General features: G+C 37.1%; 2 protein-coding genes across 3 annotated transcripts; both read right to left on the bottom strand.

Moving 5' to 3' along the window:
- Positions 1–737: 737 nt before the first annotated feature.
- On the bottom strand, positions 738–13,036 carry LOC113401299 (uncharacterized). Its single transcript, XM_064218984.1, has 17 exons — positions 12,909–13,036; positions 9,764–9,886; positions 9,201–9,245; positions 8,675–8,746; positions 8,109–8,369; positions 7,499–7,805; positions 6,798–6,897; positions 6,446–6,563; positions 5,840–5,981; positions 4,677–4,792; positions 4,200–4,323; positions 3,480–3,787; positions 3,274–3,400; positions 2,906–3,011; positions 2,655–2,744; positions 1,151–1,248; positions 738–973 (listed from the first exon to the last, which is right to left on the bottom strand). Exons 1-17 carry the CDS (start codon positions 12,994–12,996, stop codon positions 757–759), a joined length of 2,442 nt encoding a protein of 813 aa, XP_064075054.1. The 5' UTR covers positions 12,997–13,036; the 3' UTR covers positions 738–756.
- A 3,454-nt stretch (positions 13,037–16,490) lies between these two features.
- Positions 16,491–25,761, bottom strand: LOC113401290 (uncharacterized). Of its 2 annotated transcripts, XM_026641146.2 has the most exons (17): positions 25,637–25,761; positions 23,158–23,292; positions 22,957–23,061; positions 22,597–22,683; positions 21,914–22,192; positions 21,337–21,670; positions 21,080–21,179; positions 20,871–20,994; positions 20,460–20,613; positions 20,185–20,300; positions 19,867–19,990; positions 18,909–19,216; positions 18,647–18,770; positions 18,252–18,357; positions 17,928–18,017; positions 17,316–17,413; positions 16,492–17,075 (listed from the first exon to the last, which is right to left on the bottom strand). In XM_026641146.2, the coding sequence occupies exons 1-17, from the start codon at positions 25,671–25,673 to the stop codon at positions 16,754–16,756; spliced, it is 2,643 nt and encodes an 880-aa protein (XP_026496931.2). In that variant the 5' UTR covers positions 25,674–25,761; the 3' UTR covers positions 16,492–16,753. The 2 variants fall into 2 exon arrangements, with proteins under 2 accessions (XP_064075053.1, XP_026496931.2); XM_064218983.1 differs by lacking the exon at positions 22,597–22,683 and having other exon boundaries at positions 16,491–17,075.
- Between the last annotated feature and the right edge of the window lie 274 nt (positions 25,762–26,035).

The following is a 26,035-nucleotide window of genomic DNA, read 5'->3' as shown; positions in this document are numbered from 1 at the left end:
AAAGAATTTTTGTTTTTAAGGCAAAAATATCAAAAAAAAAAAAAATATATATTGAAATAATTTATATATTTTATGTCTCGCATTTTTAAATTTGGACCAAGCTTTATTGTTTTAATATTAATAAATATCCAGTATTTAATTTTTTTTATAAATCAGAAGAAAAAAAAAATTAAATTTAAAATGTTACATACATTTTTTTCAACTACAACTTTTTTGCCTAATTTTTGTCGATTTAGAAATTGAAATGAGAAAAAAAAAAAAAAGTTGTTTAATTTTTCAAGTTGTATTTTATTATTAGTACTAAACAATTCTTGAATATTATTATTGAGAGGAATTATTTGATTATTTGGCGTTTATTTCATCATTATAGTTTGTAGCTATTTTGAAAAAAATAGTAAAAAAATAAATAAATAGCAATTTTATAAGCTTCCATCATATCACATAGAAGATTTATAAACATCATTACATCTACCTTTATTTGTAGATAGACAAATAAAAGAGTAAATAGAAACTCAGTAGTTTCTTGCCGGTCTTCCGCTTTGGAATCTACATTCCAAACGTACATACACAACGGTCAACTTTGATAAACTGTTAAACGGTTAAACTCTGAGAGTGTTCGTAAGCGTACTTGAATAAAATATATTTTGATTTTCAAGGATCTTTGTTTAGCTTGTATCGAAGCGACTCGTTAGTATTAATTAGTAGCGGCCTGCAATAAATAAAGACAAATATTTGATTTTAGAACCATTTATTTATTTAAGAGGTCTTTTTTTCCAACAACACGTCGTCGTCTGTGAGACGTGGATAAGAGGGGTGAGTGAGAACGCCGCAGGTGTTCGCACGCGCCTGCACACGCACGTACCCACCCTCGCCCCACGCCTCCGACCACGAGTTCTTCAATATAAAGTAAGGCTCGCCTTTCTTCTGGCCCCAACCCACCGCTAAGACTGCGTGTTTTGAACTTTTCTTTAAACTGAAATTGTAAAGCAGATTTTACAGAAATACAAATGAAAGAAAAAAAAAATGTATTATTCGGATTGCATATCAAATTGTATAGAATCCAATTCACTATTTCGGCTTAAAAGCACATAAGCCTGTTTGTGTCCGAGCAAATTACTAATTGTAAATGTCTACCGCTCGTTATACTAACCAACGGTCATCATATAAAACTCCTTTCTTATAAAATTGGAAACTCTTCGCTGACGAGTCTACGATGACCACGGCCGGGCCGTACTCCTTAATGGCCACCTGTGAAATGTTGTTCATATTAAAATATCTTTATTCAACATAGAAGCATAACACTCTCTTATTGATCATCATAATTCTACCACCGGTTCGGTAAGAAACACCTCAGACGGGATTTTTTTGTCGGAAAAGTGTGTTGACCATAGTAAATTATTTATTTTTGTGTTTCATTCCTAAGACATGCTATCGTCTATGAAGTTAAGGATTAATCTTATAAAAACCACACATAAGTTATTTGACGGTTCTTTTTAACCTTACAATCGAAAGATTTAGAAAGTTTTCTGGCGTCTTGTTGTAAAACCATATACGAGTACATTGCCACATATCAATTACAAACGCTGTGTTCGGGTAACTGAAGTAACAAAATTATGTTTGTTTCTTGTATTGTGCGTGCAAAGTTTCTAGAAAATTCATTTATATTTTTACGAACATACATTACAATAAAAAGTATGTATTAAGAAGCGACAGTCTTTACTCTTATTTCCTTAAATTTGCGCGATTGCCCTTTTCTGTAGGACGCAAATCATATGTATATCGACTGCATTACTCCCAAAGTAAAATGGCGTAAGACATTATACTGTGAATATTTTATCCACATCGATTGACATACTAACTAATTTTGCCGCGAATGCCGCAGAATTGAGTCTACTAGTCAACTTACTAATATGAGGGGCCCATTGTAGTTTACTACTTAAAGTTAAACCAAGAAATGACGTTGTGTCAATAATGTCTAATGCTTCCTTATCTTAAATACATTAATTTTGATAAATCGTACTTTATTTGTAGTGAATTAAATACATTTTGTTATTTAAAAGTAGATAATTGTTGTGAAACCAATTAACTATATCTCTCTACTTATTCCACGAACCACGTCGTGGTCTTCCTCGAGGGGCGTGTATATGAATGTAATAGTCAACGCCCAAATGAGGTATCTGGACCTGATACTGGAGGACAGATTGAGTTTCAGGCCGCACTTTGTCCAACTGGGCCCAAAGCTCCACGATCAGCGATGCTACCACCGAAGACCGTATCCCGGAAACCCCTCTACATTTGAGGGCACGACAGTATAAGCAAGCGATCCCGTTACCCCCGAAAAGACGCTGGGCGCCGCTGGTTATTTTGTATCCCGGCACTGTCGGCGCCAGTTAGTCCCACAAACCACTCATTTCAAAACCGGTGCATTTACCGGTTTCCCCCGGCCTACGATATCAAAAAAAGACTAGATCCTATTGAGATATGTGAGACCTACACCAGATCTTTAGTGACTAAACAACTCATTTATTTGTAACAAGTATATCTATCTATAATCTGAAAGGAGGACCACTGACCCTACCCGAGTACGTACAGATTCAAAACTTTGAATAATGTATAAAATATTAATAAATAAGCGACGCATCATAACAATGAACCTGTAACGCCGGAACACTGTATTTAGTGACATTGACGTGTGCACTGATGCGCGTGACGGGCTGAGCGATATCCGTGTTGCACTGCTGCACCTGGTGACGGAAAATAATATTATTTCATATTTATATACAATTTAATTCTAAAAATGAGTTTTGCCATTTATTGACACGATGAAATAGTACTTTCTTTTTATTTCATTATTTACTACTTTTTGTTGTGTGGACAACCCTAACAATACGATAAGTGTTACAACCTCCCCCTTGTAGGGCGTGTACTCCTCCAGGGCTGGCAAACCTCGATGTTGGATGTAGTCGTATGCGTAGCTCGGCCATGTACCATTGCAGCCTCTTCCACCAAATCTAAAAATGATTTTATTAAATGAGTCAGCCCAATGGATGGTTTGATGTTTAGATTTGATTTAGAGAATAGTGCTCGCTACTGAATTCTTTGAACAGCATAATAATATTCGTATGCTTTAGGAAAACCGGTGAAGTCGCGTTTATATAATTATAATACGATAAGTAGTCGAAAGGGAATAAAGACAAAGGAGTTCGAGAGAGTCGAAAAATCTGATAACAGTAAATATTTATCTTCGAGAGTAACAGATTATAAAACACTCACGGGCCCGCGCAGTCCACGAGATTCTGTTCGGAAAGCGGCACGAGGCGCCTTGTGCGACGGAACAGTGCGCCCTCCACCGCGCCCGCCACCGCCACCGCCCAGCACGACGAGCACGTGGTGCCCTGGACTGTACCGTTTAAACCACATATAGAAGCTCATTTTCATGTTCAGTACGAAAAACACTATACGCATTTGGAGATACTAACATCGCACATGAGATACGCCGCCCAGCGCTCGCCAGTCAAACTTTTCCGGTAGGCGCCGCTCTTGTGCCGCTAGCGAAGAGCGCACGTGCGGGAACTTCTCTGCGCTCTCGCGCTCCCCTCCCCGCGCCACTCCCGTCATGTCGCTCATCTCTTCGTCGAGGCGATCAGCGAGGAAGTTCAGTCCCAACTGTACGGTCGCGCCGGCGCGGTTTGCGGACGATATGAGCCTTGAACTCTGAATCAGAATATTCTTTCGCACTGCGCCCTCGACGTCGTTGGCGAACTTACGTGCATAATTTTTCTTGAACCTGTCGACATGTTTCAGAGAATACAATATGTAGACTTTATGTATGAGCTTGAATTAATATTACTTTCTTTCGTGGTAATACTCAAACACCGTATTTAGTCAAAAAAGAGTAGATAAGTCAAATAAGAGTCAAAAAAAAGATTCTACCTAGAAGAACCGGCAAGCAAGGCAATAGTGACTCTTTTCCACCATTTCATTTACTGAGTACATAATATGTTAGTGAAGAAATATTATTTTTTTATTAGTTTGACGTTAAAATAATCAATACTGTATGCAGTAAGATCACAAAATAAGGCATTCATTAGGTATTACGGAAAAATAACAGTTATATGGGAAAAGTCAAAAGCAAAAGCTTTCATATTCACATTATATGGTGAACTGTTATTTGTTGCGTTGTGTGTATAAGTCATTACTTCTCTAAGACCGCATCGTAACGGGGGTCGCGTCCCGGCATTGTAAATTCTCGCAGCGGCTCAAGTCTCGCGATGTCGTCCGGCGACGATGCGTTCAACTGCTGCACTTCATCGCAAAATTCATCTAGGAATAAGGCCAACAGATATTATATTCTAGATTACACCACACTTTAAAACATCTCGCGATCTAATGAGTCCTTAAATTCATTTAAAATTGTTCTATCGTAGTTGCGTTACGTTAGCCAGTGACGATGATCTCGAGGCAAGCATGAATTTGAAGATTGTGTTTTCTTGTATTTGATGGAAAATACTCCAAACGGAAGGGTTTACTCAGCAGAGGAACACTTACACACTGTTACATTTTTAACTTACTAGTATTTTTATGGAAAAGCGTCAAGTCACTTTGCGTAACGAGTAATTATTAAATATGTATATACCCATTTATCTTTACTCGAGTAAGATGGTTTTGATACATACTTATATCTGCTTCAAAAAACTGAGGTTTACGGTTGTGAGGGCATGCATCATAGTAAAAGTGCTCGTAAGTGTCACAATCCGATCCCAGCAGAGTACTGTTCACCGACACACGGTACCTATAAGGAAATGTCAATGTCATATGTCAGTGAATTAGAAATGTCGACCTAATGAAGTTAAGCTGAACTTCTTCATCCCATTTATGACAATCTCCCTCCTAAAGTCCCTCGTCCTATAAATGTTGAATGTTTGTTGACGTTTGTGTTTAATACATTTTGTTCTTTTTTGTGTAGATATATTAAATGTAATAAAATTAAGTTGTGAATAGTCTAATTGACTGTTATATCTTATTGTATATAGTTTAGGGTACTAACAATAATTATTAATTTACTTTTATTACTAAACCCTTAATGTTTGTGTTGTTCTAGGTTAAGGATTACTACTATGCTAGTCTTCAAAATTTAATTGAGTCTGTTAGCTCAGCCGTACCGATCAATCTCTTTCGTGTCTTCTCCATCCTACGTGACATTGGCGAAATAATCTGTGTCCTATCGGCACAACTAAAAGCCATTAAACTAAGAATTGAATTGAATTGCAGTTAAGCTGTCCCACTATACTGAAAACAAGTGCGGAACCTCGAGCTAGATGTGTTCGGAGTGTACGTAAGGGCTGCGAGGACGACTCTCGCTTACGACGTAGTCGTTGGGAAAAAACAAAACGTCAAATTAAAGCATTTATTTCAATTGTTATCAAATCAAATCAAATCAAAAATCTTTATTCAATATAGAAGTGTTTACACTTGCTTATTGATTGTCAAAAATCTACCACCGGTTCGGAATTTAGCACCTCGGACCTGAGAAGAACCGGCGAAAGAAACTCAGCGGGATATTTTTTTTTTTTTTTTCATTTTGCATGTACAATAATTATTATATTTTAGTTATTTGAAACAGCCTGGAGGCGATCATTTCATTCCCAAGGTGTGCAGTCAACTAAAAAGTCATTAGTGTTGTAATATCCTTTAGCACACAAACGCTCTTTAACTATGACTATGACTGTTATGACTGTCAAATGGTGACATTCTCAAGGACGGTTCAAGTGAAGGCGTTGTAGACGTTAAAGTTGGTGAAACTAAGTGCAGTGGTCACTGCATGAGTTTATATAATTACCGTACAGGTCGTACAAAGTCTTGCTCGGTACGAGTCAGGAACAGCTCGTGTCGCGTGGTGACCGTCTCTCCACTGGCGTCACCACGACCGGACACCGTGTGCTGCCATCGCTCCACCAAACCATTCTCAGTGCGCTCATAGCCTATTTCGTGAAATAATAATTACGTGACAACTGACAACTTTTGTAAAAAACACTAAAATGTTCTTGAAATAATTATGATTGTGTCGCTATGACTTTCGATGTAAACCGATGTAGATAAAAAATCAAAATGAAAATTTTCTTTATTCAAGTGCTTTATGAGCACTCTGGAATCGTCACGTTACAGTGTTGAATTAAATGTAAAGCTACCACCGGTTAGGAAAGTAAATTCTACCGAGTAGAACCGGCGAGGAACTGCTTAGAAACTAGTTACTTTTTTCCACCATTTTAAATACAAAATATATCAGTAAAAGTACAATAAAATTTATATAAATCAATAAACGCTAAGTCACCGCTTTTTCATCTTTAATATAATCTTGTATTGAGTAATATGTCTAATTTATTAATATTTTTTTGACTACATTGGATCATACAAAAATTGGATTTATACAAAGTTAAAGATTTACCAGAGAAAGTAAAAAGTTGCATATCTGGCAGAGCCGGGTTGGCGCGATCAGCGGCTGAGGCGACAGTGGTGGCCACACCGCAGCTAACCACACGCTCTCCAGAACGGTCTACGTGCATCTGTAAACAACATTTTAATAATGCGCCAAATGTGCAGTGGCGACCACTCATCATCGGGTGGCACATTTGTCAGACAGTCTGTTAATGTTTATTAACTAATGACTAACTGCAGTTCCATACAAGATTTAAGTTGTAAAAACTAATACAAATATAATTCGTACGTTTTATTAATTATAATTAATAATTATTAGTTCGTGAACAACTCTGAAAACGTGGTAAAGTCAAATATCCTACCTCTACTTTTTTAACTAATCCATCAGGTAGCATTTTCCGAAAAGTCACTGTGGATCCATCTTGAAAATGAATGCGCGAATCACCTTTAACAGGATCCCACCTGGAAGTGAAGGCACTTTTATCTATAGTTGTGCTCCGAAAACAGGAACAAAATCTTTATGTTTAATTGTGTTCATCACCGTCGTCCCTCTGGAGAATAGTAGAAACGCCCCATTTCAAGCAATTACTAATAATACTATTTACCCCTGAAAAAACCTAAAGTTTGTACTAGGAGTATGGACGACATTAAATCAGGATCAGGACCGCTGGGGCCGATTAAATCGCTTGAAAGCTCGTAGACCATTGCACTATTGACACTTCGAAGGTTCTTTAAGGTCTATTACAACAACTTACCCGCCTTTCAAACCAGAACATGCCAATGCAATGTATATTTGGTGAGTGCGAGGTATTCACGTAGACAAGGCAATGACAAATCTCTATCACTAGTAACACATCGGTTTAAAACATAATAAAAAAATTTAGAAAAAAATAGCGAATTTATACATACTTTTTTTCAAATTACAGTGGAACGAAACAGGAAGTATCCCAAACAAAAAAAAAAATATTTTTCCAAATCGGTTCATAATAGATGAAGGTCTGACGTAAAAAACATGAAAATATTCTACTTAAACATGTATTATGTATATTAAACAAGCACTCACCAAGCCGTATAAGACTCGGAGTAGTCAGCGCGAGGCACGCTCAGCACGGCGCGAAGTTTCAAGGGCTTAGTAAAACTAGGACGTGATGGGGTGATTTCTTCGGGTTTTGCCCTGTTAGTCGTGAATATAGCTCGTGTATTTCTTACACCAGTAGTCGCCTTGTGTGTCTCTTCCAGCTCTCCGTCATCTTCATCGTCAGGTAAAATTATGCGTTCACTGATATCGAATTCAGATTGCACGAAAGCCGGCATACCGAATGCTTTAGGAGTCTGAGCACGGAATTTCTCTACAAGTTGCGATGACGGAACTGTTAAATAACAAGACATTTAAAACATCAAGGGAGCTGAAGCAAATTAATATCAATCTTTTCTTCGCGACTATATGAATGCTTAATTATTCAACCTATAGTAATATTATAAAGAGGAAAAATTTGTTTGTTTGTATGTCCGGGGAATCGCGGAATCTAATGATGCAACTCAAAAAAATCTTCACTGCTCGAAAGTTATTTACTGCGTGCATATTTATATCAGATTTAATTTTCTTTATTAATTGCAGCCGTTTGTCGCTAAGGTCGCTTACAAAGTATATATGATTAAAATAAAATTCGTACCACTGGAGACAATATTTGGGTTAGCGTGGGGTTCAGATGAATAAGAGTAAGCGGGGATGTTCGGGTCTCTGAGAACAGGTCGCTGTGGGCGCTTCTTGTATTGAAATTCTGGGAATTCATCGTCTGATGGTTGGTCTTCTCGTATGTAGGAAGGCCGCCGTTTATTCTGCCGCCGGTCTCCATGATTAACTTGCCAAGTACTTTCCTCGTCTTCTTCATAATCGTAATTCATGCGTCGTTGGGTCAGCCTACTGTTGCTTTCTGTAATCATATTTTTGTATAAAAGAATGTATCAAAATAAAAGGGAAGTTACAGCGTCTTGATAAAATATCTAATACTCTATATTTTTAATTAAGGTTTCGTCTGATTTGAAAGTCAATAAAAAAACAAAAATGTTTATTACATTTGAGCATTACTATATATTTTTGTTAAATAGGAACTGCTATAAATCTACTAAATATAAAGAACCAGTTCAACGCTCAGAGGATAACGTATATAATATGTGAACAAAAAAATAAATTAATCCTTAACTACTCAAATAAATAAAACTAAATCAAACTATATACCGCGTCGCAGAGGCACCTCGACGGGTAGGACTAGCAACGGCAAACTGGTCGCTCGGAGCCTGTTGCTACGGTCTATAAATCAAAACAAAATCCTTTATTCAATATAGAAGCATTACAATTATTTATTTATTGTTAAATTAAAAACCACCGGTTCGGAAAAGAAAATACCGGGACCTAAGAAGAACCGACAAAAGAGCGGGAGTGCCTCGCATGGATGATATGAGGAATACATTTTCTCAGAAAATTATTTATATTTTATTTATATTTATTATACATACGCAACATCAAAGAATATAATATACTGAGCAGCAACAATGAATATCTTTATTTCTGTAATTTTGTGGATAAAGATGGGTAGCGGCTGCATTACCCCGAAGCATAATACCGTAAGACCTTATACAATGAAAGTAACTGAAATAGTCTTATATGGCATCCACAGTTAGGCCAAGAAATCTAGCAGACGCCACTGGATCTATCCACTCCCCACAACACAAAACATACTCATCATCAAAATAAATAATCATACCTGGGTACAACAGAGACTGCAGCCAATCATAGTCCTCATCGTAGCCTTAAACCAAAACGACAGTATTATTTAATGTTATATGCAAATGCAAAAGTTGGCCGAAACGTGTCTTGAATTTTTCTCTTTCAAAGTCAAGGCCACGCTGTTTGGAGGCAGATGAGCCGGATGAATGTGCCGGTTAGATTGAATAATAATTAAATATTATTTATTTATACTTTTTTCCACACAACAGAATGGCGAAATGTTATTGCGTTTACACCAGCTATATTTATAAATACAGCTTATAGTTTGATTAGTTTCCTTAACTATTTGTTTATTGATCCCATAAAATCAAATAATAATAATGTACCTATTTGATTTTATATCTGTTAAGTCTTTGTTAAATTTAATAATTGTGTAATTAGTATCAGTGGAACTTAGCTGATGTATGTACTATTGTATATTATTATGCCATAAGTGTTATCTCATCTCATCTCATCTCATCTCTTTGCTTCCTTTAAAGGCGACTTCAGTTACTCGACTCGAGAGTTGCAGATTATTTATCACAGCAACATGTTTCATACCTGATATCACCTGCAAGAAACGCTGACTTGCAGAGCGCGCGACTCGACTACTACCATCCCGTACGAAGACCTCCGAGTCGTCTGACTGATCCGATCCTGCTTGAGCTGTGACGACTAGAAATCCTAGAAGGTACATTTTTATTTAGTATAATAAATGTTTTTATAACTTTATATTGTTTGATATTTCTAAGTCGAAACTGTTGACATTATAGCACGGCGTAACATCTTTGACTTTTGAAGTATTTATACATCAGCGATAAAAAATTAATGTTAAAAAATCTGAGACAAGAATTTACAAACAAAATGGTATTTCTCTTTAACATATAAATCCTTTACCTAACTTATATAAAGTCGATTACTGGCTAACGGTTACGAGAATCAGAGAAAACCGCACACAATATTTACACTATTAGCTCACTCGTTGAGAACAAATCGTCGTATTTAAATATCCGAATGTCCTTGTAAGCCAATAATTATTTTATAAATTGTCGTTAGCTTTCGTACAAACATGAACATGCATTTAAATTCGACTTAATAGACCATTAATGACATTAAGGCGGACGTATTAAATACGAAACTTAGTGAAACGACGATAAATAAAGTAGATTTAGTCATCTCCATCCATCTTAAAGCCTAACGCTTGAGGCTCCAGCAGTAATGGGCACTCGAGTATCTCATTTACACGTAGAGGAGCGGATGAGTCAGTCACTCCAGCGACAGGTCTGTTGTCGAGCGCACTCAAGCTGGATAAGAGCTCTCAATCAAAATTAATTCGATGAACTTCTATCGACAATAATGTTCATACTTTATTATATTCATTATGTTCACACATTATTATATTTATTGTCATTGTCAACCGATGACAAGTAAATCGGAATTCCAATTACACGGGGAAATGCAGCAGCTTCGTTGCAGCCTTCGCACGCATGATTTGTGCACGTGACAGATTTAGTAAGAAATAAATAAATAATCAGACGATTACAAACAAGGCTTACGTTATGTATTGCATGATTTAATCAATTCTGAAATAATAATAATTGAATTTAAGTTATTTTTGAATTGTATTGATAACATTGATACTAAATAAGAGGATACTTTAACTTTTCTGTTCAATATTGTGAGTCATGTGATTTGTAGTGAGGCTTATATAGGTGATAGAAGCTCGGCACAGAACGACTATATTCTTAGCTCTTTCCTGGAGCAGCAAGGTGTTAACATTTAAGGTGTGATAACATTTCGTAATAAAGTATAATTGTTATTGCTTGATGATATATGAAAATATGAATTGTGTCAATTATCAAGATACAAAGTTAGTATTAAGGTAATTGGTGTTAATGTAAATATTAATAAATACAATATCACGACCACTAGAGCTATTATAATGGTTAAATAGATATTTGTGTTTCATATATTATAATCTTGTATTGTCTTATAACCTTAAAATATAATAAAGTAATATAAATTATTCTTAAAATATCCTGACATCATTTATTGCCTATAAAAAATCTAACGCACGCATTCATTTTTAATCTGCATACATTTAGTTAAATATCTAATATAAATCATTCCTCATTTATAATATATATCATTCCTCATTGATAATACTAATATAAATACCAACCTCGATATCATAATATAATTTTAACGACTTTGATGCGAATATTTACATAACATTTCATTGTTTTTGAATTTGAGCTCCCTTTACATGTTCATGACCTTGACTCTGTCCTCTCGCTGAGAACAAGTTAGCGAATATAAACCATATTCATAAACATCATCTGCCTAAACGTTTATCGAATGTCACTTCGCGGCCACACTCGCTATCCAAACGGGTTTCGGAGCTAATTTTCTATTTATAGGACAATCGTTTCAATTTTTATTCTTGAAAATAAACCTAAAATTAAAAACCAAATATACGTTATTCGAGTAGGATCGTCGTGTCAATTAATGTATCAATTCATTTATTCACAGCAAAAGCATAACTTAAGGCAAAAAGATTTTTGACAGTAAATTGTTTTTATTACTATTGAAATTTAAAGTACAAAGCGGTAATCGAAAATACCTGTGTAGAAGAGGCCCGGTGAGGAAAGAAACATTCTTTTACAACTTTCAATGCTATAAAGAAAATGCTAGTGTCTAATGCCATCGATTCATTCCCGAGGCGCTTTTATCAATAAACTTAATTAATATGTTTTGCACACAAACGTTCGCTTACAAGTTATTGATTATTCCATTGCATCGTCTGTAAGTTACCGTCTTGTTATTATTGTTTGTTCGATTCGGTTCACAAGTTGGTTCGCTCTGGGTCGAGTTATCGGTTTCTGCGATGTCTTCGCGGTCAGGAAAAGGTAATAAACATAACGAATGCGAACCAAATGCACGCGCGTTTATGTTAATGTTGCTGGATATATTTAACATGTCCAATATTAAAATAAAAACTAATAATCCCTATTTGTAATTCTAAACATTTCAAACATTAAATATTATTTTACAAACGAAGACGGAAAGACATTCTCGACGAAAAAGTTAAAAAAAAATTGTAATTATAGATTCACTTTGTTATTGATTTAGTTGTAAGTTTGATTCTTTATAAATTAAGATATTTTAAGTTGCGATTATTAAGCTTTAAGTTTGCAAATCTTATGTCTTCCGTTCAATATTACTTTTTTGACTCGTGAAACTATTCTTCTGTCGTTATCTTTTCACAAATTTCACCACAAGGCGTTGTTTAATAAACTCTGGTCTAAGCATTCATATCAATCACTTAGAACTGTATTTTATAAATTAATTAAAAAAAATATATTTTTAGTGCAACATGGCGATTTAATTTTAATTGATATTGTTGTTAGTTCATTTTACTACGTAATATGTAAACTTTTACCCATAATTTTTGTAATTTAACTCCCTACTTCTAAACTATGATAAATTTAATCTACGTACCGATAATCAAAATCAGATTAACCACATAAATATGTCATATTATGGAGACAAAAATAGTCAAAAAATATTATTTAATAGAGATTTCGAAACAATACTTTGAAATTTGTTATTTATATCAGCGTCATGAACGTAGATTTTCTTGTCACTGAAATATATATATTAGACTTTGAAATATCTTAATATAAAATTAAGGACTTTTCCTCACCACAAGACAAGAGCAGCAGCGTCACAGGGAGCCGGGCCGCGCCCGTGGAAGCGTTCACGAGGGACATGTTGCAGCTGCGCGTGCGCATCGCTACTAGTGGCGGCGGCTCGTGAACCCGATGTAATTATACGGTAGGGTGACCCGTGCCTTATGACATTTACGTCTGTTATTAACGGGTGAGTCGGCGATTTTGAGAAGTCTGTTCGAAGGAAAAACAAATAAATCGTCGAAAAAAGACGAGACGACGATAGAAGAGAAACATTTATTGTAATTAAACTGTATAGCTGCGACGCTGAATCTATATTCTATGTTACGAAGAAACAAGTCGATAGGTATGTAGGTAAAAAGTTTATTACTGCTCGACTGGGGGAATTTATCTTTTTTTGAATAACATCTAACAGGTTTAGAAGCGGCGGATCTATTCGCCGTAGTCCGCATTATGATTTCGGTGTACCAATACATCTCACAGACGCACCTACAAATGGGATATCTTTTCTGAGCCACTTCTAGAGAAACCAGGAACTCAAATAAAATCACTTATTGGTTATTATTATTATTATTACACATGACAGCAATGACAGGAAATATTGTTTGTTCGTCCGTATATAATACACGAAAGCTCTCGAACGTACATATAGTATCAATACTCGCGGCTACGCGACTGTACGCTCGTATAGTGTCATTCGTATTATCTTCTATTACATAATTAACAAAAATTTGGAATGATGATGGTATTTTTCAGTTAAATAAAGCAATTATATTATTATATAATAAATGAAGTTTATAAAATATAAGCGTTTAAAATAACTGCGAACAGGACGGACCCACCCGCGCAATTACTACCCTTTCCTCGCATACTCAAAGTGAAAAATCTTTATTCAATATGGAAGTGATTAGACTTGCTTATTGATAGTCAAAAGTCTACCACCGGTTCGGAAATTAACACCTCGGACCTGAGAAGAACCGGTGAAAGAAACTCAGCGGGATATATATATATTTTTTAATTTAATTTTTACAAGTGTAGATTTCATGTTTTCATGTACAATAATAATAAACATAACATTTTCGTTATTTGAAACAGCCTGGAAGCGATCATCTCATTCCCAAGGTGTGCAATCAAATAAAAAGTTATTAGTGTTGAAATCTCCTTTAACACACAAACGCTCTTTAACGATACTTTTAAATTATACAAGTGAATATTTTTTAAACGTTCTGGAATCCTGTTGCAAAACGTAAACATTGCCTCAAAAAAGAGTTACTAACCTGTGTATTCGGGTATTTAGAGTAACAAGTTTATTCTTGTTGCTAGTATTAATAGAATGTACGTCACAATTTCTGGAAAAAATATTTATGTTTTTGGCTACATACATAACATTATCAAAAACAAATTGAGAAGCGACAGTCATTATTTTAATTTCTTTATATTTACATCTTAACGAATCTTCTGGGCCCAGGTTAGAGATTGCACGAATAGCAACCTCTTCTGCAATACAAAAATTGTATTAATATCAGCTGCATTACCCCAGAGTAGGATGCCATAAGACATTATACTGTGGAAATAACTAAAATACACTAGGCGAGTGGTATGTACATCAGCCAATATCAGGCAATAGGCCGAGGTATTACACCGAATGAGTTTTTATGATTATATATCCGAAACGTTCTTCATTCAGATACCTACATGGCGCGTCTGCTACGCTACAATGCTGGTCTTCTTTGAGAATGAGACAAATCCAATCCTTTTACATATTCGAAGAGCAGGAAAAGCAGAAACAACTTAACGATGTTGACTCTGAATTTATTGGTATGTTGTGTTTGGTCTAGTAGTATACCACATCCGCTATATTATAATAAAACTGTAGTGTTATTATAAAAAAATATAATAACTTTAAGGTATTTCAGTTCTTGATATAGAACGAAGCCAATTACGTAATCGAAAACAATAATAAAATAAATTAAAATTCGTTGTCTCCTCACCGATCTGGGTCATGATCCCCATTCTCAATAGAGATTAGTTAATGGCACAGATACACAAGCGTGTTCACGACAAAAGTACCCGTATTCCTTTCCTTTCATTATGCTATAAAATCAAAATCAAAATATACTTTATTCAAGTAGGCTTTTACAAGCACTTTTGAAACGTCATTTAACAAACTATATTAAGTGAAGCTACCACCGGTTCGGAATGTAGATTCTACCGCGAGGAGTCGGAGTCGGAAACTTGGCATTCTAAGCTTATCCTTACTTCTTGTGCACATACAATGATTATCACGATTTTATCAAAGTGATCAATGCTCCTGTGAATATAAATAATATTGTTGTAAATATATTGTGACGTATCAGTGAGTATTCCTACTTTGTTAAAAACATCCCGGAGAGAGTCTCTAGCTCCAAGATTATAAATAGACCGGATTGTTCTCTTTTGTAAAATAAAAACAGGTTCAATATCTGTAACATTACCCCAAAGTAATATGCCATGTGACATAATACTGTGAAAATAACCAAAATATACTAGACGAGCGGTATCAATATCAGTTAGTTGTCTAACTGTTCTAACCGCGTATGCTGCGGAGCTGAGTCTTTCTGTCAGGGACGGTAAATGAGGACTCCACTGAAGTTTGGAATCCAATGCTTTTCCCAAAAAAACCGTAGTATCGGGTAAAAACTACACATTTTGTTTTTTGAATATTCAAAACTAAATTATTTACTCTAAACCAATCTTGTATCTGTGATAATCCACCGTTCACATCGTCATTTTCAGTATTTTTCTGTCTACCTTAAAAATCAGTGAAGTATCGTCAGCAAACAACACTATATGACAAATACCTTTAACATACAAAGGAAGATCATTTATGTATACAAGAAATAGAAAGGGCCCCAAAATTGATCCTTGTGGAACACCCATTTTTAACTTAGATACTGCTGCATCTAATGGAATGTTATTTTATTAGGTATGTTATTAAAAAATATTTCAAAGAAAATTGTAACTTCTAATTCAGAATTTGTGTATCTACTACCTGTGTTCAATTTGATTGGTATCATTTCCTTTTTAGGTTTTCCACAAACACTTCCAATAACATCCCATGTGGCCTTTATTCTATCATCGGAATTTAAGATTTTGTTCTTTATGTATAAAGACGTAGCATAAATGCATACTGTTTTAAAAATTTTGTAATATTTATTGACGTATTGCTTCATACCATATAGGTCGTATAATTTATTTCTACTTTTATATATAACAATAGTGGCCCAGTCACTAAACTTTAATTTTGAATATTTATAAAACTATTTCATTTTAAATATTGTATTAAATTCTATTAATATTAATTCAAAAAATGAATTATAACGTTCATTCGGATCTTGTGTCGTTAGATCTAAATGAGATTATTTACATGCCACAATATCTTTAAAACAATTTAATTTTTAGGCTGTTATTGGCGTGTATATATATATTGCATGAATAATTTAAATGAGTCAGTCAGGACTATAGATATAGATAAAATAAAAATGCGTGAAATATTAAACGTTATTTTTTTAATCGGTTAACAATAGTCACACAATTCAAAAACATCCAATGACGTCACAACAAATATAATAATCATAATAATTCCCTATATGTACAGTATACGTATGATGTAATATTTATAGCTATTAACATATGAATGTAATAATGTATGTAAATAGTTTGTAAGCACGAGCAAACATTACAAGCGATATAAACATAAACACTCGTAGTTTAAGACTTAGGGCCGATCTCGATTTGCAATTAGCATAGCATAGACCCGTCAAACGTGTACATTTGCTTAGAAATTTCACTATTATGAAAGTCAGGTCACACACACACCCTAGTCCTGGTCGTCGTAGTCCGCGTCCGGCGCGCCGGCCCGAGCGCCGCGGGCGCGGGGCGCGTCCTCGTAGTCGTCGGTCTCGCGCGGGCGGACGCGGATGGAGCCCTGCGGGTCGCGCAGGATGTCGTCGCCCTGGATGCGCGGGTACGAGGGCCGCGCGAGCACGCCGCACGTGTTGGCGCGCGCTTGGACGCGCACGTACCCGCGCTCGCCCCACGCCTCCGACCAGGAATTCTTCAGTATGAAGTGCGGCTCGCCCTTGCGCTGGCCCCATCCTACTGCTAGCACCGCGTGGTTCAGCTTCTTGGGTGTCTTCGCGCTACGGTTACATACAGACGTTAAAATTGCCACAAACTTTATTTTTAAAACCATAGAGTAGTAACTGTAGTATTCATATATATTTTATTGTATAAGGTCGACCGCATTCTATGAACGTACTTTGGGATTTCAATAAATTACAACATGGTGTAACGACGTACGAGACGGGTACATGGATTCTTCACACGCTCGGCGTTACAATGAGGCACAATCAAGAGTAATTATTAAATTGTATACTGACCATCTATCGTCGTACAAAACGCCTTTCTTGTAGAAGACAAAACTTTTAGCTTTAGCGTCGATGATGACGACTGACGGCGCGTGTTGTCGAATAGCAACCTGTCGATAAAACAGTTCAACTATAATTCACGTTGACGACACTATTTTGAATCACACTATGAACATAGACTGGTCGAAAAGCCATAAGATATTAATTTATTAAAGTTCCTTTAAAAAAATTTGGTGTACTTACTAAATTGTATTTAAAATAATATCGAAAGTGTGTACAAAATTAAGCTCTATTGATTGTAGTAAATAAAAACCAAACCCTAATTAGTTGACCGAGTCTCAGAAACCGGAGGTAGCCCTCCATTGACATTATTTAGCAATTATTATAGATATCATTCTAAGTTCATAAAAACAATAGAGCCGATATTGAACTGTTGACAGTAAGAACCACACTCTCATCATACATTCCACCGCCAAGCAACAATACTTAAAAGGGGCGCACTGGTGGTGTAAGGAATGGTTACATTTTTACGGCGCCATAGTCTATAGGACCGTGCAATGAAAATACCTTCACATCTACATCATTTAAAAATACAAGTTTTGAAATACGTTTCCTGAAACACACCTTAAGAGCAGTCACGCTGTTGGCGGTGACGTTGACGTGACCGCTGATGCGTGTGACGGGACGGACGCTCTTCTCCTGGCACGTGTCCACCTGCGATGCAGACAGTTATTTATTACACATTCAGTGGTTGTGGTAACAATTGCAGAAAATTTAGTAGACCAGTGACCAATCGAAGAACGTTTTAGTTAATTTAACTGTATCCGACTCATCCGATGGTTTACTTGCAATAAATTGTATTCGCTCATTAATTGTGTCCATTTAATGTCATCCACGAAACAAAAGGTCTCGTTGTTGTTGTACCCTACCTACGAATGAAATGAATACCTTATCCTTGTACTCTGGATATTCCTCAAGAGCCGGCAGTCCGCGGTTCTGAACGTAATCATAAGCGTGACTCGGCCACGTCCCTTTGCAGCCGTTCCCACCAAACCTTTAGAAACGAGGAAAATATCATTCAATTGTCAGTAAGGAAATTGATATACCTACATATATTTTTTTAGCGTGCCTGATACAAACATCGACTTACACTTGATTTTTGTTGACAGTTAGATCTTTAAAACTACACCATTATTTTTAGTTGACTTTTTCATGTGAAGTTTCATTGGACAAAATTGCACTGTGACGTAAACACGTTTGTAATGTGATTTTCACGTCAGACTTTTGATAGAATAATGCTCTGCACGCATTGTTATTTTAGTGAGGAATAAGAATAGGGTTACGGATGAGCGCAGTCGACGAGGCACTTCTCCGAGAGCGGCACGAGGCGGCGCGTGCGCACGAACAGCGCGCCCTCCACCGCGCCCGCCACCGCGAACGCCCAGCACGACGCGCACGAGCCTTGGTCTACGAATGAAATACGACCCGTAAGGATCTCAACTCTCACTACGTAAGCGAACGATGTCATTATATTATATCGGTTTCATATTTAAAAATGAAAGTAATTTTCCTCGTAGAACATAATAGAAAGTAAATGTGACGTACATCTGACCGGCGAGACGGCTCCGCGCGGCCGCCAGTCGAACCTGTCGGGCAGGTTCGCCTCCTCCTTCTGCAAGGAGTCCCTCGTGTGCGGAAACGTCTCCGCGCGCGTGTTCTCGGGGGACAGCTGCAGTCCGCGCAGCTCCTCCAGCTCTTCGTCGAGGCGGTCCGCGAGGTAGTTGGGCGCCAACTCGAAGGTCGCTCCCTCCCGGTTGCCCGAGCGTATGAATCGGAGATGCTGCATCAGGAGATTTTTCCGAACCGCCTCTTCTGTATTATCTGCATATTGTCGGTTGTACTCCGTTTTAAACCTGTAATCAGTATTTCAAATTAAATAGACAATAGGTATTTATCGCTGAAGGTAAAATTGCTTAAAACCAAACGATGTACCGAAACCTATGCCTACGTACGTTTTCATTTACATTATTTACGACATTTTATTTAAGTAATCGAGCATTTTTGAAAAGTTTACTTGAAAATAGATTTAATTTAATTTATTATTAGTAGACTAAAAATACCGAGAAATGCGATTATATTGTTCCAATCTTTTACTTGATGCATTAAGAACCGCTTGTACTACAATGGTAACGCTGCGTAATAATCAACTGCACCTCGAACCAGTTAAAAGGGGTTTCATTTTATTTAGTCAAAGAGGTTCCCACTATAAACAAAATTATTTAGGACCCATTTTTGCAAATTTCAGCGATGTAACATTTTGTAATGACTTGTTACCTTCATTGTCTGAGTAGATTTAATTCGATTCAAATTGAAGTTTAATCACTACCAATATGAAATACGAACATTTGTATTTGGATTTATTTGCCATTAGTGTAACCACTGTACCAATGTACAAGACATTAAGATTCAAACAAACTTCTTAATCGATTTCTTTTGGTTCCCTGACTAAATATAAATGACAAACTCTCTTTTTGTTTTTTTTTTAAATCACTTATATTCTTACCGCTGTAAGGCCTCGTCGTATCGAAGATCGCGGTGAGGAAGCGTGAACTCAAGTAAAGGTTCGAGACGCGCCAAATGCTCTGCCGACGAAGCGTTCAGAGGCTGAACGAAATCACATAACTCGTCTGCAAAATAGAATAATATTATTTCATTAAGACGAGATACGACTAATGTAAATCATCCTTACACCACCGACCACGGGATCTCGTCGAACTCTTCGAACCAAATTACATAGATCCTTAGATGAAAACGTCGATTGAGCGAAACATCGATAGCTGTGGCGAAATAGTTGTTAAAATAGCTATTGAGTAAAACTTACCTATATTCGGCGTGAAAAAGACGCTGTCCGGGTCGATCTCGCGCGCATCCAGGTATAGATGTTGGTAACCGTCGCAGTCAGCGCCCAGCACCGAGCTGTCGATGTTCACGGTGTACCTGAAACACAATATCCACTCCTGATCCGTATCCTTGCGTTACGCGCGACCCTAAAATACTGAAAAAGCCAAAAATATGTTATCGCGCCCCTTTACGGAACAAATGAGCTGATAGACGTCGCCGTCGACACAAATAAGATGGTAAATAAGGCGTGAGTACCGCAGCGGGCGCGCGGAGTCGCCCTGCGCGCGCAGCAGCAGCAGCTCGTGGCGCAGAGTGAGCGCCTCGCCGCGCGCGCCGCCGCGCTCGCCCGCGCGCGGCGTCTCCGTGAGGCGCCAGCGCTCCGCTCGGCCGCCCTCCGTCTGCTCGTAGCCTACGGTGTGTTTAAAATCGAATTAATCTTTATTACATATCGAAACAAACTTCCTCGTTGAAACTCAAAGCATAAACTACTACCAGTTCCAGTAAACAACTGATTTTAATTGTTGTGGTAATTAATAAATAGTAACTTAAGTTTAATGTAATGTAGACGTACAAATGAACGGACTTATAATAAAAGGCCAACCCAGTTCTGATTTGATGTCATAAAGGCGAGACAAGGCCCAATAGGCCAATGATCGAATTTATTACCAGCAAAAGTGAACAGCTCTAAGTCAGGCAAGGCGGGAGGCGCGCGGTCGACCTGCGTGCTCTGCTGCGACACGGCCTTACCGCAGCGGCGCACCTGACCTTCGCCTGAACGATCGACGCGCATCTAAGAAGAAAGTCATAAATCACAATAAATGACTTGTTCGTTATAATTTATACGTCTTTAGTATATAATAGTATCATATAAGTACTTCAAGACGCTGGACGCTTCCATCGGGCATCATGGTGCGGTATGTGGAAGTAGACCCGCCATAGAAATTAACTCGCGCCGATCCGCTCTTGGCATCGTACCTGCAAAACATTTAACGCGTATACAACTTTTATAGACGTCAGTTTCAGCAGCGAAAACATAGTTTTCATCAATAAATACAAACAAACGTAAATCAAAAACAGATAGTTATGAAGTCTCTAATGAAGGCGCCGACGCCAACTACTTAACTTAACCTACCAAGACGTGTACGTTTCGGTGAAATCAGCTCGCGGCACGGTGAGCTGGCCTTGCAACACGAGCGAGCGGTTGAAGTGTGGACGCATTGGTTCTCGGCTCCGAACACCCGTTCCAAACGAAGTTGTGTAGTAATTCTGTTGTGTTTGAAAGGAATTCCTACTCGTCGTAGAATTATTTGTCACGGAATGTGAAGGCGCCACCACTTGTACTTCATCGGTATTATCAGTTTGCGGCACACGCTCACTACCATCGTACTCGGAGAAGAGAGCAGGCGGTGATCCAGGAGATTCCGGAGCTTGGGCACGAAACTTTTCAACTAAATCCTTAGAAGATGCTGAAAGATAAATTTTAATACAGATGTTTAAAAAATGGTAATTGTAAACTGGTGAGTTGCACCGTGTATGGAATAGAGAAACAAAAGTTTCACCAACGCAGGCAAGTCTTCCATACCGCAATACAACAGACTCATTATCGTATCGTACTATATATCCACTATGGTATGCTATCACAACCGATAAGTTCTGCTCGTGACGTTGCGATAGCTAACAAACAAGCATTCATATATGTATAAACAAACCTGTTTTGCCGAATGAAGGTTTGGCCGCCGTTTGATCGAGTTGATCGACACGAATGTAAGATGGGTATTGAGGCTTCTTGGGTCGTGTTTTAGAAGGTTTTCTTGGAGGCGGCGATGTGGCATCGTCGGAACCGCTACATATTTTATCAGGTTTCGCAGACTGATGATCTCTATCGACTGGCCGTCTTATTGGAGGTCTAGAAGTCGGTCTCCGTGGTCTTTGAGTCGGTGATTCTTCGTAATAATTCTCGTTGTCTTGGTCCGGGCGGTCGTCATACTCTGTATTCGTATAACAAAAGATACCGTCAGTGTACTTCGCTAATGATTGATTAGAGAAGAGTTAAACACGGACAAATATGGAAAGCAAGTTATTGTTTATTAACGTCATCGATATAAGAAACTTTGGTGCTTTTGATGTGTTAAAGTCATAAATGAAGTAAAATTAGGAAAAACAAAAGTAACTATTGTATAATAAATCAGTAAAATATTATAAAAAGGAGATTTCTACGACTGTAAGATTTTTCGTTAATCAAACACCCATAGCCTGTGAACCTCATATTGTTAGCACACAAGAAAAGATACCGCAAGGTTGTTAAATAGATTTTGATAATTATAGTCTAATTAGTAACTTACTTTAATACAAACAAACACACAGGTTACAAACTTTGGCTTTTAATAATGACCTTTGAGATGTGAAGTGCGGTGAAACGCTCCGGCCGAGAACGGCAAGACCAGTAGTGGTAGAATGCGTCCACGTGATCTCGATCCGCCTTCCGACAACAATATATTTAGACTAATGCTGTGAAGTGAATTCACTTGACAACAATTTCATATGGTCATTAAGAAAGTTTTAGAGGAGAATGTAAGTCCGGGTATCTCGGATTTTGGAACATATCATTTTACACTCGTAAAAAAAGGACATAAGCCGCCCTGTCCGGCGCCTCCAATGCCTTGCAGGACGTTAATGCAAATATCAATTTAATTAATGTTTGCTACTAATACTACTCTTTCATCGAGTCACGGTAACGCATAAAAATGTTTACCTATAGGTAGTTCAAGGGGAAGGTACAGAGGCCGGTCCGCTGCATGTCCATGTTTTCGTCGAGGTTTATCATCTTCCTCATCGTCGTCTTCACCGCTATCGTACGCTGAGAGTGATATCTTTATTTGTTAAATCGAACTTTTTATAAAATAATTGGACGAGAAAGATTAATAGTATATTATAATATGTCAGAATGTGTTACCGGTCAGAACTTGCACCCAACTTCGCCCGGGAGTTCGCTTTTCTCGCAATTCCACCTGATCTGATGCATATGGGACCTCTACCGGATTCAAATTCGCACCTGAATTTAGTTCAGTAGGGCCGGCAATCGCTACACCTGTGACATAACATTTCCAATCTCAATGTAAAAGCTTATATTTATTGTTTTGAGCTGGATTTTTCTATATAAATCCAGTTCGATCACAATAAATCAACAAAATATTTATATAGATATATTTTTTTGATTGATGTGCTGTTGATATCATATACATATATCATATATATGTAGGCAAATTGTACACGCTTATGTAGGCATGTTATCAGTATTCCCACTAGTCTAACTCCACTCGCCGTTTTCCTGTACTTTGTGAGGGAAACAAAACAGCTAGACGATATCAAATATCTATATAAGATTTTAAATTAACATGCTTATTTTTATTACTATAAGTATTTAAAACGAAAATATCGAGCCCCACAAAATAAAAAAATGGTAAATATCTAGTTTTATACGATGACGTAATTATATATCATTAAACAATTTTCAACGAATAACGTCATACTGTATATTTATGGTACGACACATACATTTGCGTATTGGTTTCCGCAATCCCGCTAAGCCAGGACAATAAAATCAATTTACTATAGGTTACGACCGATATTTGACAATAAAATTAATATAAAATTCCTATCCAAAATATATCAACGTAATTATGAATGATTTAATAAACTACAAACGCTTTGTAAGTGTGAGCTGGACATATCTGTGTACACGTGTAAGTCGGGATATCTCCTGAATGAATTTCCCATTACACGTATTATCTATGTTGTCTAGAAGACGAAAATTTAAATCAAACCCTTATAATGACAAGAATCTTTAAACAGCGCACTAATATATTAGAATATATTACTGCGATGTCATCAGCGTCCTTGGAATCTCCTTCAAGGGTACTACTATTTACGTGGAACGCAACATCCGTCACTGCGCGACGCTCTTGACCTTCCTCCGATGAGGCTCGACCACTTACCTCAAGAGACCTCAAGAGAGGTTGTGATGGCTATAGCTTAATATGTTTGTTATTTATAATTAGAACGTTATTTTTTTCGTAAATATCGAATTCAGCCTTGTCACATAAATTATGGTTAAAGTACACTTTCAATTCAATTTCAATTCAATCATTTTCGTGTGCTACTTTAAGGACTGGTCTTTTTAGAATTTAATACGCTAAGAGCAAACCACTAAGAAAGGAAAAATATGATATCAGCCCGACTGCGTCGTGCGGGATACGTTGTATGCTTTGGACACCATTCCTCGCAATTGATTTGAGCGCTAACCATATTTATTTTTCAAAAATCCAATCGTTTAAGCTAAATATAATTATTATGATGAACTTTTGTTTAGTGGCTTGCACAAAGCCCATTTCGGTAGGTACCATTCACTCGTGAGAAAACGCCAGTGTCACTGCTCGCACAGAGGGTCACCATCTTAATTCCCGGTATTTCCTCATATTGGGCTTAATGGCTGTCTTATGTGGCCCTGTATTTTTTCTTTGCTCACCCGCGTTCTTATGAACAATAAAAAAAAATGTATATTAAAAGAAATCAATGTCTGACGTTAAGGCATTTTAAACAATTAATAATTTAAATGTGTGCCATTATTATTATTATTAGTAGTTTTTAGATTTCACAAGCTCTTAACCTTGTTCTGCGGTAGTACTTCATTCCGGCAAGATATTATTGACAAAACATGTTCGTATCTACGGGATTAATCTACGAGTTTCTCATCGCATGTAGTTTTTAGTTTTTAGATTGCGACCGTGTGTGATTACTTTGTCTACGCTTTATGAGATAACCATATTTCAAAATCCAATCTGCCTATCCTCTGACCCGTGGCATTTGTATCAATAAACACTTACTCATATCCATTCATTAGCAATTTACCCGCTAGAGAACATATTATTATGATTAAATTAGGCGCACAATGCTCGTCACCACCACAGTCATTCTTTTCAGAATGGCTTAAAATATAATAATTTGAAATAAGTAATTATAATATTAATTTACAGAGTTTATGTAAAGTTAATATAAAGAGAAACGGAATAAATAACAAAGTTGAATAAAGTAAGTTTGATAATGCAAACAATACTAAAGAAAATTATTATAAATGATATATCTACAACAACAATGACTACAAGCCAAGTCCAACCTAAGCCTTCGAGCATGAACACTCGGGCTTCGAACTCTCATCTTAGCAGAAGTAAGTCTTGTTTAAATATTCCATCCGCTTAAAGTAAATTAGATGATTTATTCATGATTCTAGGTACACGGGTGTATTTGTATTTACTCGTAAAAAATATATTTCTCAATTAAACCGATGTATGTTTTATTGATATGACCATGATGAATTAATAATACGCGTGGTCCGTCGTAGAGATTGAGACACGACAACAAAAGCTCCCACTCACCGAGGCAGGCGAGCGCCACCAGCGCGCTGACCCACATGGTACCACACACGCACTAGTCTCACGGCACCGAACCAAGTCACTTCCACCGGCAGAGCAAGACCTCGCGACCGTCGCTACTCGCGTGCCAGAGTAATGTAACACGGGTGGTAGCCGAGCGTCTTCACGAGTCCCCACCAAATATTAGCTGTCTTACCTTTAACCTTTCAACTCTTGTCGAACATTTGAAGTTACACGAAATATACTCATGTCGTAATAGGTATAAAAATGTACGTTAGTCGGGTATTGCACACAATTTCTGTTCCATTGGAGACATGAACACATGAAGAGATTCTACCGAAAATGAGAACAATTTAGCAGATGATACGGAAATATATATGTATTTCCATGTCTCCTAAATGG

Source organism: Vanessa tameamea, chromosome 25 (assembly GCF_037043105.1).
Source record: "Vanessa tameamea isolate UH-Manoa-2023 chromosome 25, ilVanTame1 primary haplotype, whole genome shotgun sequence".
NCBI lineage: Eukaryota > Metazoa > Arthropoda > Insecta > Lepidoptera > Nymphalidae > Vanessa > Vanessa tameamea.
Note: the sequence above shows the minus strand (reverse complement) of the source record. Positions and strands in the feature narration are given on the sequence as shown.